The sequence below is a fragment of the Hordeum vulgare genome, chromosome 5H, assembly GCF_904849725.1.
Source record: "Hordeum vulgare subsp. vulgare chromosome 5H, MorexV3_pseudomolecules_assembly, whole genome shotgun sequence".
NCBI classification, from domain to species: Eukaryota; Viridiplantae; Streptophyta; class Magnoliopsida; order Poales; family Poaceae; genus Hordeum; species Hordeum vulgare.
Window position 1 is genome coordinate 564,441,898 of NC_058522.1, and position 12,673 is coordinate 564,454,570.

General features: G+C 45.5%; 1 protein-coding gene across 2 annotated transcripts; it reads left to right on the plus strand.

Annotated features, from left to right (window-relative positions):
• Positions 1-5,610: 5,610 nt before the first annotated feature.
• LOC123453062 (hsp70-binding protein 1-like) lies at positions 5,611-10,193 on the plus strand. 2 transcript variants are annotated; one of them, XM_045129826.1, is made up of 6 exons: positions 5,611-5,983; positions 6,633-6,787; positions 8,139-8,189; positions 8,290-8,511; positions 8,654-8,756; positions 9,384-10,193. In XM_045129826.1, the coding sequence occupies exons 1-6, from the start codon at positions 5,883-5,885 to the stop codon at positions 9,895-9,897; spliced, it is 1,146 nt and encodes a 381-aa protein (XP_044985761.1). In that variant the 5' UTR covers positions 5,611-5,882; the 3' UTR covers positions 9,898-10,193. The 2 variants fall into 2 exon arrangements, with proteins under 2 accessions (XP_044985761.1, XP_044985762.1); XM_045129827.1 differs by having other exon boundaries at positions 6,633-6,775.
• Positions 10,194-12,673: the final 2,480 nt, after the last annotated feature.

Here is a 12,673-nt window from a genome sequence, read left to right on the forward strand (position 1 = left end):
AATACTTGGCTTGATCTTTTTGCTGCGGCTACGCCTTAAGGGACTTCCTAGGCAAGTATGCAAAGGATTTCCCCCGTGGCCTTGGAGCCTTGCGTTGGTGTTCCCTCGAAGCGGAAAGGGTGATGTAGCGTAGCGGTGGTAAGTATTTCCCTCAGTTTGAGAACCAAGGTATCAATCCAGTGGAGGAGTATCTCAAGATCCTGCACAAACACAAAAGCTTGCTCCCAACGCTATGAAGGGGTTGTCAATCCCTTATAGATTGTTTGCCAAGTGAGAACTGAAAGCAACAAAGTAACAAAGCAAAGTAAAAGCGTAGGTGTAAACGATGGATGTGAATAGACCCGGGGGGCGTAGTGTTTACTAGTGGCTTCTCACATGAAATCAAGTAGACGGTGCGTGAACAAATTACTGTCGAGCAATTGATAGAACCGCGCAAAGTCATGACGATATCTATGCAATGATTATATCTATAGGCATCACGTCCAAAACAAGTAGACCGATACTTTCTACATCTACTACTATTACTCCACACGTCGACCGCTATCCAGCATGCATCTAGTGTATTAAGTCCATAAGAACAGAGTAATGCCTTAAGCAAGATGACATGATGTAGAGGGATAATCTCAAACCAATGATAAAACCCCCATCTTTTTACCCTTGATGGCAACTACTTGATGTGTGCCTTGTTGCCCCTACTGTCACTGGGAAAGGTCACCACATGGTAGAATCCAAAACCAAGCACTTCTCCCATTTCAAGAATCATATATCTAGTTGGCCAAACAAAACCCAAGACTCGGAGAGACTTACAAGGATATCAAATCATGCATATAAGAAATCAGCAAAGACTCAAATATATATCATAGATAATCTGATCACAAATCCACAATTCATCGGATCTCGACAAACACACCGCCAAAGAAGATTACATCGGATAGATCTCCATGAAGATCATGGAGAACTTTGTATTGAAGATCCAAGAGAGAGAAGAAGCCATCTAGCTACTAACTACGGACCCGTAGGTCTGAAGTGAACTACTCACGAGTCATTGGAGGGCGATGATGATGATGAAGAAGCCCTCCAACTCCAAAGTCCCCTCCGGCAGGGTGCCGGGAAGGGTCTCCAGATGAGATCTCGCAGAAACGGAAGCTTGCGGCGGCGGACAAGTATTTTCGAGGCTCCCCTGGTTTTTGGCTGAATATTTGGGAATATATAGGCCAAGGATCTAGGTCAGGGGGCGCCCAGGGAGGCCACAAGCCCTGCCACCGCCGCCTCCCCCCTGGTGGCGGAGTGGGGGCTTGTGGGCTCCCTGGAGCCCACCTAGCTTGGACCAGAGGCCCCCTGATCTTCTTCCGTTCGGGAAAAAATAATTTCGGGGTTTTTATTCCTTTGGACTCCGTTCCAAAATCAGATCTGAAAAGAGTCAAAAACACAGAAAAAACAGGAACTGACACTTGGCACTGAATTAATAAGTTAGTCCCAAAAAAGATATAAAAGGTACATAAAATATCCAAAGAAGACAAGATAACAACGTGAAACCATCAAAAATTATAGATACGTTTGAGACGTATCAATGACTATGATGTAGTATGATAGGATGGTATTCTCCTTTGAATGATTCAAGTGGCTTGACTTGGCGCATGTTCACGCATGTAGTTGAAACAAAATCAACATAGCCTCTATGATGTTCGTGTTCATGGTGATTTATATCCTGTTCATGCTTGCATTCAATGTTAGTCAAACTCACTGCATCTTGATGACTGTTGTCGCTCTCTAGTTGGTCGCTTCCCAGTCTTTTGCTAGCCTTCACTTGTACTAAGCGGAATACTGCTTGTGCATCCACCTCCATAAACCCAAAAAAATTCCATGAGAGTCCACCATACCTACCTATTTGCGGTATCTACCTGCCGTTCCAAGTAAATTTGCATGTGCCACTCTCTAAACCTTCAAGAAATAATTTGTTTTGCATGCCCGAACCGCTCATGTGGTGATAGAGGGCTATTGGTATCTTCCATGCTAGGAGTGTTATCCTCGACATGTGTTTATTCACTGTCATTCACGAGAAAGGGGCCGGTAATTGGAATGCCCGCTTCCACGCTTAAATCGAAAACATAACTGTAAAACAAGACTCCCCCCAGATTGATGTTAGTATGGACGGTACCCGAGGATTCGGCTAGCCGTGGAGTGTGATTGATTGGTGGTGGGGGAGTTAAAACTTTACTTTTCTATTTGGGAAACGCCTATAGCATAAGTAGCATGTAAGATATTGAGAACTCTTGGTCATTGCGTTGACAATGAAAGTATGCCACCCAAAATTATTATCTTTGTTTTCAAAGCTTGAGCTCTAGCACCTCTGCAAATCAATGCTTCCCTCTGCGAAGGGCCTGTCTATTTATTTTCCTGTTGAGTCATCCTCCTCTTATATAAGCACCAATTAGAGAGCACCTCTGTCATTTTTATGCTTTGCTTTTGATTGATATTGAGTATGACTATGACTGGATCTTCATTGCTATGAATTACAATGTTTAGCCAGCCCTTGATCTTTGAAAGTGCTATGCTTTTATGTTTTGCGGTTTCAGAAAGAGCTAGCGAGATACCACCTATTCGTGTTGCTTCATGCTTGTTTTGATTGAAGTGTTGGTATTTGAAACTCATTATTATTTGCTCGTTAGCTGATTATGCCATTGATATTAGTTTACCGTGAGACCTTTCTGTCACTTGCTTATGTGGTTAACTTGTGATCTTGCTGAAATTCTGGTTATGAGTTAGACATAGTTGCAACAACAAGATCAAATAGAGTTTGTCAAAGTTTTTCTTTCTCTCTCAGTTTGTCAACTGAGTTGCTTGAGGACAAGCAAGGTTTTAAGCTTGGGGGAGTTGATACGTCTCCATCGTATCTACTTTTCCAAACTCTTTTGCCCTTGTTTTGGACTCTAATTTGCATGATTTGAATGGAACTAACCTGGACTGACGCTATTTTCAGCAGAATTGCCTTGGTGTTGTTTTTGTGCAGAAATCAAAGTTCTCCAAACGTCCTGAAAATTTACGGGGAATATTTTTGGAAAATATGAAAAATACATGCGCAAAGATCCACCTGAGGGGGTGGGCCAGTGGGCCACAAGCCCTGAAGCCGCCACCCCCTAGTGGTGGTGGGCAAGCTTGTGGGGCCCACTTGGCTCTGCCGCCCCCAATCTCAGCTCTATAAGTTCACTTTCGTCCCAGAAAAAATCAAGAGAGAAGATTTCGTCGCATTTGCGATACGGAGGCGCTGCCACATCCTGTTCTTCATCTGGAGGGCAGATCTGGAGTCCGTTTTGGGCTCCGGAGAGGGGAAATTGTCGCCATCGTCATCATCAACCTTCTTCCCTCTCCAATTCCATGAAGCTCTTCGTCGTTCGTGAGTAATCTATTCGTAGGATCGCTGGGCGGTGATGAGTAGGATGAGATCTATCATGTAATCGAGTTAGTTTTGATGGAGATTGATCCCTAGTATCCACTATGTTCTGAGATTGATGTTGCTACTACTTTGCCCTGCTTAATGCTTGTCACTAGGGCCCGAGTGCCATGATTTCAGATCTGAAATAATTATGTTGCCACCAATATATGTGTGTTTTAGATCCGATCTTGCAAGTTGTAGTTACCTACTATGTGTTATGATCCGGCAACCCCGGAGTGACAATAACCGGAACCACTCCCGGTGATGACCATAGTTTGAGGAGTTCATGTGTTCACCAAGTGCTAGTGCGTCGGTCCGGTTCTTTATTAAAAGGAGAACCTTAATATCCCATAGTTTCCTTTTGGACCCCGCTGTCACGGGAGGGATGGACAATAGATGTCATGCAAGTTCTTTTCCCTAAGCACGTATGACGACACACTGAATGCATGCCTACATCACATTGACGAACGGGAGCTAGCCACATATCTCTCCGTGTTATAACTGTTGCATGATGAATATCATCCAAAAAAATCACCGACCCATTGCCTACGAGTTTGTCCCACTGCTGCCGTTACTTGTCTTGCTTTGTTGCTACTGCTGTTACTACTGTTGCTTCTGTTGTTACTTGTCTTGCTCTGCTGCTACTGTTGTCACTACTGTTGTTCCTTGCCACTGCTATTACTCGTTACACTGCTGCTACCTGCTATAATTTTGATTCGCTGGTCGTTGACGGGAACAGACAATTTCTGTCAACGAGGCAACTTCTGGCACCATTGATACGACAGTTAGGAATAGTCTGCCGTCAACAGATCGTTTCTGACATCGTTGTTATCATACTACTTTGCTGCTGACTCTTTGCTTGCAGATACTAATCTTTCAGGTGTGGTTGAATCTGACACGTTCAGCTGCTAATACTCGAGAGTATTCTCTCACCTCCTGCTTGGCGATCAACAAATTTGGGTCGAATACTCTACCCTCGAAAACTGCTGCGAACCCACGCGCTGGTGGGCCGTCAACAACATTCTTCTAGTTTCCTTGCTGGGGAGTGCTAGCAGCATTTTTCTGGTGCCGTTGCAGGGGAAGGTCTGTTGTTACAGAATCATCATTCATCTAGCTATTGCCAGAGAGTGCCAGTCAGCGATAAACGTCGCCGCAAGGAACAGAAACCCTAACGAAAGGCAACTAGCACACATAATAATGAAGTTGATGGTTGCGCCCTACCTAATGTACACCAAGCCGAAGCTGGCGCAGTGACCCGATATTGTAGCCCTGGCTGTGAGAAATAGCATACGCGAGAAAAGAAAAGTCTCTTGGTAGCCCAGTTGCTTTCACAGGCCTAGCTCCACATAGTTGGTTCACGGCCCGAAGTCCTAGTGACGCGGCAAGTTGATTCATTAGTTGATGAAGATCTTGCACAGAACATAGTGGCAACGACGGAACCAAACACCAAGCAATGGTTGTTCGCGCTGATGGAGTCGTTATCGCATGAGCACTTTGTTACATTGGTTGTAACCCTTTGGGCGATCTGGACTGCTAGGCGCAAAGCCATCCATGAAGGCATTTTTCAGTCACCGGCAAGGACAAATTCTTTTGTCAAAAGGTACATCTCGGAGCTGCGGGCTATAAAGCAACAAACACCTGCGGAGGGTTTGCCGTATCCACGGGTTACTCGACCAAGAGCCCCACCGATGGGTCATGCCAAGATCCATGTTGATGCTGGTGTAAGAAGGGGAAGAGGAGGTTCAACGGCTGATATTTGCAGGACAGACAAGGAAACTACCTGGGGAGCTCGGCTCTTGTAATCGCAGGGTTGGAAGACCCAACAATACTTGAGACTACTGCTTGCCGTGAGGCTTTGGCGCTAGCAGAAGATCTCAACTTAACACATGTCATCATAGCTTCTGACTCCAAGCAAACGGTTGCAGATATAAAGAAGGGGACAAGAGGTCGGAACGGCTCCATAGTTCATGAAATTTCCCTTAGATCAACTCTTTTTCATTGTAATTTCTGTTTGGAAGGTCGTGCTGCTAATATTGAAGCACATAACCTAGCCAAGTATTCGCTTAATAGGGGTCCGGGGCGTCATGTTTGGTTAGGACAACCCCATGATCCGTTTTGTATCCCACTAAATATGGCTTTTGATGAATAAAGTTGGTCCTACCTTAAAAAAAAAGCTGGAACCGGCCCAAGACGCCTCTCCTCCTCACCTCACCTCAGGAAGCGCACCGTAGGTTCCGGAACACTCCAGAGCCCCGCCGCCGCCGCGCCTCCATCTCCACCACGCCACGGCCGACCAAGGCGAGGAGGAGAGACCCATCCAACCAACGAGAGCACTACAAAAAGAAAGGGGAGGAGCCAGAGGCCATACCACAACTACTACTGCCTCCGGCGGCAGCCCACGGAATCGTCCTCGCAGCACCAGCGGCTCTCCGGCGACAAGCGCGAGGAAATGGCCAAGGAAGGAGCTGGAGGCGGCCCCGACTGGAACGGCCTGCTCAAGTGGAGCCTCGCCCACGGCGCCGACGGCACCAACCCGCCCCGCGCGCTCAGGTCCGTCCGCCCGCCCAGATCCCCTCCGCACCCCCCCCCCCCCCCCCCCGTGCTCCTCGTACATAGTTAGCTGCCCGCTCAGCTTCGTTCCTCGGTCCCCGTTCAGATTCCGGGGATGAATCTGGTGCGGGTTTTCGGATCTTAAGCAAGGATATATAGAGTTACCCGTTCTAGGTTTTGGTTAAGGCCATGTGTCAATTGGGAGGGATTCAGTTTTTAAGGCTAGAGTTACTGCTGTGTTCTAGTCTGTATCAGTTGGGATGTTCAGTTAGTTGTACTACTACTACTACCAGGGCGTGTTGTCTATGACGAATCATGATGCTCTACCTGTATCGGCTCGCTAAAATTGTCTCCATGCTTCCTGTTTGAATGTTGTTCTATACTACCATTTGGATTGATGCGATTCTTTCATCCTGATGTAGCATCATGAATTCATGATTAACTAAATGAAGCCGCAGTAGCCGTCACTGAGCAATTAATTAATTTGTTTGCTTGATTCTAGAATTCGAGGTACTGTTCAATCACCTAAGATTCATTAACTTAGTCGCAGCTGTTCGTTTTTTTCAGGGTTCAGAATGATTGGAACACATTTCTTAGTGGGCGGCGAGTACTCGTCTTGCTAACAGTTCCCCCCATCTTTGATTTGCAGCGAGGAGGACAGGAAATGGTTTATGGAGGCGATGCAGGCCAACACAATTGATGTCGTCGGCAGGATGAAGGAGATCGCCCAGGTGATGAAAACCCCTGATGATGTGTTGCAGTCTCATGGCGTCACTCCAGGGAACATTGAAGGTACCTTCACAGGTGTTCCTGTTTTTTCTTTATCATATTCTCAAACCTACATGTTCCTTATCATGCTTTCACATTCCTTCTGTTGTTTACCTGTAGCTGTTTTTCTGTTAGACATGCAATTTTATACCCCACAGACTGTTTGGATGCTATTGTTCAGATCTGAGAGCATTCTCATCTCTGTAGAGACTGGTTGTTGTGCGCCAGTATGTGCTTTATAATATGCAAGTAGCAAATATTTCATGCTTGGAGCTTAAAACTAGGGCTGAGGATACTTGTTTAAATTCATAGCATTTGCATGCCTGAGCTGCGGCAAACACTGTGAATGGGTAGGTGAAAATGGATAGGCTTGACATTGGCAATGGGCAGTAATTCCTGCACTGATTTTTAGGCAGTTGGCTTGCCATTCTTCTCCCTTCGTGATGCAATTTCTTTTACTCCCTCTCTACCAGTGCATTAGGCACATTAGAAGGTGCAGCGCAACCAAGGTGTGAGGTGAGTGGACGAAGGAAAAATTCAAACCGTGAAAATAACCAATCATCTCAGCCTGTTTAGCCCATAATCCTTGCTAAGTAATCTGGCCAAGCGCGCCAATTAATTGCTTGATCCTTCGCTTCCTCAGTGAGCTGTGCATGCACGCATTGGTATCCGTGCACTATTATTCCCCTCCCTTTTTCTGCCCAGAATGCCCAACGAGCACCAAGCAAAAAGTACATGCATTGGCTTAGCCACATGCAGCCATCAACGGTAGTGATCAATTGCTGTTCATTTTTTCTGGCTGCATGGGGAAGGACCAATAAGTAAGGAAGGGAAACAACCAAACAATTAAGGTTACGTGACTTAGTTTTGGGAAAATCTGATTTTCATTAGATGCCTAATGCACCGAGACGGAGGGAGTACCTTATTGTGCAATTTGTGTGCCTTGCGGCATTGAAATTCACACAACTAATATGTGGCAGAAGACCAGAAGTAATTGTTGTTGTCTGATAGTAGTGTTAACATCGTTCCTTGACACTTCCTGATAAACATGTGGGGTGACGTAGATATTCGTCAGCACATGAAGTTTTTCTGTTTGTGTGCTGCTGAATTTGTTCCATTCTCACTTCAGTTATAAATGCATCATATGATGATTATTTTGATCAGATCCTGCTTTTCCTTTCATACCCTTTGTACATATATACTCCCTCCATTCCAAAATAAGTGTCGCACATTTAGTACTAAATTAGTAAAAAAATTGCACTAGATCAACGACACTTAATTTGAGACGGAGGGAGTATATGTTTAAAAGTACCTTTTGCATCCGATTCTGATTTGCATGTGCAAGCTAAAGTCCATTGAGCTAACCATTTTCTAACTTTGTGCCCAGATATGCTTGATGAGTTACAAGAGCATGTGGAATCCATTGATAATGCAAATGGTAAGATCATTGATAAACCAAAATGATGATTTATCTGCTATTAAACAGTTAGTGTGGCTAACAATATGGAATCTGTTAAATGTTTGAATTGTCCAAGCAGATCTTCATTCTATTGGTGGACTAGATCCTCTACTTGGTTACTTAAAAAATTCACATGCTGGCATCCGAGCAAAGGCAGCAGAAGTTGTGAGTACGGTTGTCCAGAATAACCCAAAAAGCCAGCAACTTGTCATGGAATCTAATGGACTTGAGCCACTGCTGACAAACTTCAGGTCTGATCCTAGCACGACCGCACGCACAAAAGCTCTGGGAGCTATCTCTTGTAAGTTATTTCTATTTTTTGTTTTCTTTTATTTCTGCATTTCATATATGACCAAAACAATCATATGCAAGGACCGCTGGGTCAACTTCATGTAGTTTCTTTTGTTATTCATTCTAATAGGTTTCATACCTTTGTGTTGCAGCTCTGATTCGTAATAATCAGCCTGGGCTTGCCGCATTTCGTCTAGGAAATGGCCATGCTGCACTGAAAGATGCACTTGGTTCTGATGATGCTAGACTTCAGAGGTATGTCGTGGGGTATTCAGAACAGCTATGGGCCTATAGCACACCATTGCATAAGTTTGTTTTTTAATTGGTTGAGTTCGTTAGGACAGCAAATATACACCAGAGCAGTACTGAATTCTCCCTGTATCGATCCAACAAATTATAATTTACAGAGGAAGATAAATTACATACGGGAACAGCTTGCACGTTTGTAGAGGAGGATCACTAGGAAATTGTTTCTAGGCAAATCATGCAACCTATAATTCCCTTTTCTTCTGATAGTCTGGCTTTCTATTGTCATAATATCCACCATCAGTGGAACGGGAGCAGCCAGGTTCTCTATTCAGAGGTGTTCTACATTCACACTTAACTAACGACTAGCATATCACAAGAATTCTAGCTCCGTGAATAAACATGTTAAGTTGTTACAATATAGGATAAATCTCTTGTAGTCTTCCAACTTTCCTACTGAAATTTTCCTGTCAACATATGCAGTCATGTTAACTTGACCTAGCGATCCTTGCATGGTTTGTTCACACTGGTGTTTTTGTATTACTTTTGCTGATTGTTCGACTTGGAAAATTCTGTTGCCACTGGAATTATGCACCTGGAATGTCCATAACAGTTCTGCTGTCTGTATCATCACAGGAAAGCGCTGCATCTCACGCAGTACCTCCTGAACAACAAGGCGGATAGGAGCGTCGCTGAAGAGATCGGTCTTCCGAATCAACTGATACACCTCGCATCCAGCGAAGATTCTGGAGTCCGAGAGGCTGCCCTAGGTGGCCTCCTCGAGCTGGCGCGTGACAAGGCACCAGTTGCCCTCAACGCTCTACCTGACCAAGACAAGCTGAAGGACGTCCTGAGGAGCCGAATCGAAGGCATCAGCACAATGGACGCCGACGACCTCCAAGCAGCCCGTGAGGAGCGGCAACTGGTGGACTCCCTCTGGAAGGAGTGCTATGGCGAGCCGTCGTCTCTCAGGGAGAAGGGCCTGGTGGTGCTCCCCGGGGAGGATGAGCCGCAGCAGCCGCCGCCAGACGTCGCGGGGAAGATGTTCGAGCCGCCGCTCCGTGCGTGGGCCGCACCGAGGCCTTCTTCGGCGGAGGACTCCGATTCGGCCAGCGGGAAGAAGGATCCGCCCCTGCTGCTAGGCCCGTGAGGCCGTGACCGTCTCCGTCTCCGGCTCTAGTTCTTGGTGGAACCCAGCGGATATTTTGGGAGGCCGAAGAGCGTGCGTTGATGGTAGAAGTCTAGCGATTCTACCTGTAGGAACCTTTATTTGCCCCAATGGTTGTACTACGCTGGTCAGATGTGCGGTTGATTCGAGTGTTTTTTCCTGCAAATTTCACAGATGCTTGTGTTATTATCCTTTGCCTCTTGAGCGATGATACTGCTATACACTTGTTATACAGTAGACACAATCTGCAAGGGAAAGTACACTGAAGTCATCGATCATGCTGGTATGTTGTTGCACTCTTAGATCAGACCAGTAATGAAATCGGACCAGTAATGAAATCATCAGCCTTCAAAATATGAACGACATAAGGCAGCCCAAACCTGTTCGTTCTGATCCTTACTCAAAACATACATCCTCGCTAGCTGTCAAAATATTTGTCATGCTTTTTAATATTCTCACCGTTGCAATATTTATGTACTTCAAGCTGAAAAATGATACTCCCTCCGTCCCATTATATTATGAGATGGAGGGAGTAGAAAGGAGAGGTCTTTTTGATATGATTATCTCGCCATGTCGCTCAGCAGAACCTTGACCCACTTCGCTATTATTTTTTTAAACAATACCTTTTTTTATTAAATTAGAGAATTATGGCACGGGTTTAAAAAAAATCAGTTATTTTACAGCGTTGGTACAATGGTGGCCGATTGGATCCACTCGGTTATATCGGAGCCGACGGGAGCAAATCGGCCGCGTGGCAGCCGGCTATTGGCCGGACCACGTCAGAGCATCTTCAACAACATGTCGGTCCAGCATCTTTAACAACATGTCTAAATTTAAATGCTTATATAACCATATAGATAATGGTCTATAAAAATTCTTTCGTATACACGTCCAATTATACAGCATAACGTCTATATTCTTTCTCCTATATATTAATATTATTTCATAACTACCATTTTATATCCTCCAGCAGCCGGCTATTGGCCGGACCACGTCAGAGCATCTTCAACAACATGTCGGTCCAACATCTTTAACAACATGTCTAAATTTAAATGCTTATATATCCATGTAGACAATGGTCTATAAAAATTCTTTCGTATACACGTCCAATTATACAGCATAACGTCTATATTCTTTCTCCTATATATTAATATTATTTCATAACTACCATTTTATATCCTCCAGCAGCCGGCTATTGGCCGGACCACGTCAGAGCATCTTCAACAACATGTCGGTCCAGCATCTTTAACAACATGTCTAAATTTAAATGCTTATATATCCATGTAGACAATGGTCTATAAAAATTCTTTCGTATACACGTCCAATTATACAACATAACGTCTATATTCTTTCTCCTATATATTAATATTATTTCATAACTACCATTTTATATCCTCCAGCAGCCGGCTATTGGCCGGACCACGTCAGAGCATCTTCAACAACATGTCGGTCCAGCATCTTTAACAACATGTCTAAATTTAAATGCTTATATATCCATGTAGACAATGGTCTATAAAAATTCTTTCGTATACACGTCCAATTATACAGCATAACGTCTATATTCTTTCTCCTATATATTAATATTATTTCATAACTACCATTTTATATCCTCCAGCAGCCGGCAATTGGCCGGACCACGTCAGAGCATCTTCAACAACATGTCGGTCCAACATCTTTAACAACATGTCTAAATTTAAATGCTTATATATCCATGTAGACAATGGTCTATAAAAATTCTTTCGTATACACGTCCAATTATACAGCATAACGTCTATATTCTTTCTCCTATATATTAATATTATTTCATAACTACCATTTTATATCCTCCAACGGCTCTATTTCAACACCTCTATTTCAGGCCTATATATAACACCCATTCTCACCTCTCTCAAATCATTTCATCTTGTGTTTCTCTGATCTTTCTTCCAAGTTTCTCTGTCTTCTCTCCTACATTCAGTGAGTACACATTCAGACATTCACACATTCAGTGAGTACACATTGAGACATAAAAGGCAACCATCCTCCATCCATCACAGTAGCAAGAGCAGCCATCGAGTAGAGAAACGGAGCACCCACTGATCCACCCCGAGCCGGGCATCTCAGGCAACAGCAGCCATCGACCCCCCCCCCCCCCGCCCGAGCCGGTCGTCTCGGGGGGGCAACAGCAGCCCCCCCACCCCCCGCCGCGACAATCGGTGCATCGCCCCGGGGTGGCACCGGAGCCATCAACAAGCAGGGGTGGCGCCCCGCGACCCGTGGCACCACCCCCTCCCCCCTCCCGGCGCATCCGCCCTCCCGTGCCCCAAGTGGGTGCAGCGACGGCGGTGTCCGCCCGCCCCTCCCCCGAGCATTGCGGCGGCGGCGGCCCCTCCCCCTCCCCCCCTCCCCCGAGCGCGGCGGCAACAGCGAGCAAAAAGGGCGTACCTCGGTCCTGCGGCATGATGGGTCCTCACGATGCACCTCTTCCTCCTCTCGGCACGAAGGAGAAACTGGCCTTCTGTTGGCTTTGGACGACCAGTTCACATCGTCCAGGGCTGGACGTCGTCAAGGGCGATATGGACGATGTGCAAATTTGCATGTTCGTTTAGACGAGTTGTTGGAGGGCATTTTTTGCATCATATGGTCTAAAACGGGTATACACGTCCGTTTTGACATGCTGTTGGAGATGCTCTCACTCGGCCTGGGAGGCTTCCTGTCGGCCGCGGCGAAGCCGATAGGCAAGTCGGTCACGACAAGCCCGATAGGGGTGTGGTGACCC

Coding starts and splice junctions, on each gene's coding strand:
- LOC123453062 (XM_045129826.1), top strand. CDS start 5,883: ATGGCCAAGGAAGGAGCTGGAGGCGGCCCCGACTGGAACGGCCTGCTC. Junction 6,788..8,138: donor CATTGAAGGTACCTTCACAG/GTGTTCCTGTTT, acceptor CTTTGTGCCCAG/ATATGCTTGATGAGTTACAA. Junction 8,512..8,653: donor AGCTCTGGGAGCTATCTCTT/GTAAGTTATTTC, acceptor TTTGTGTTGCAG/CTCTGATTCGTAATAATCAG.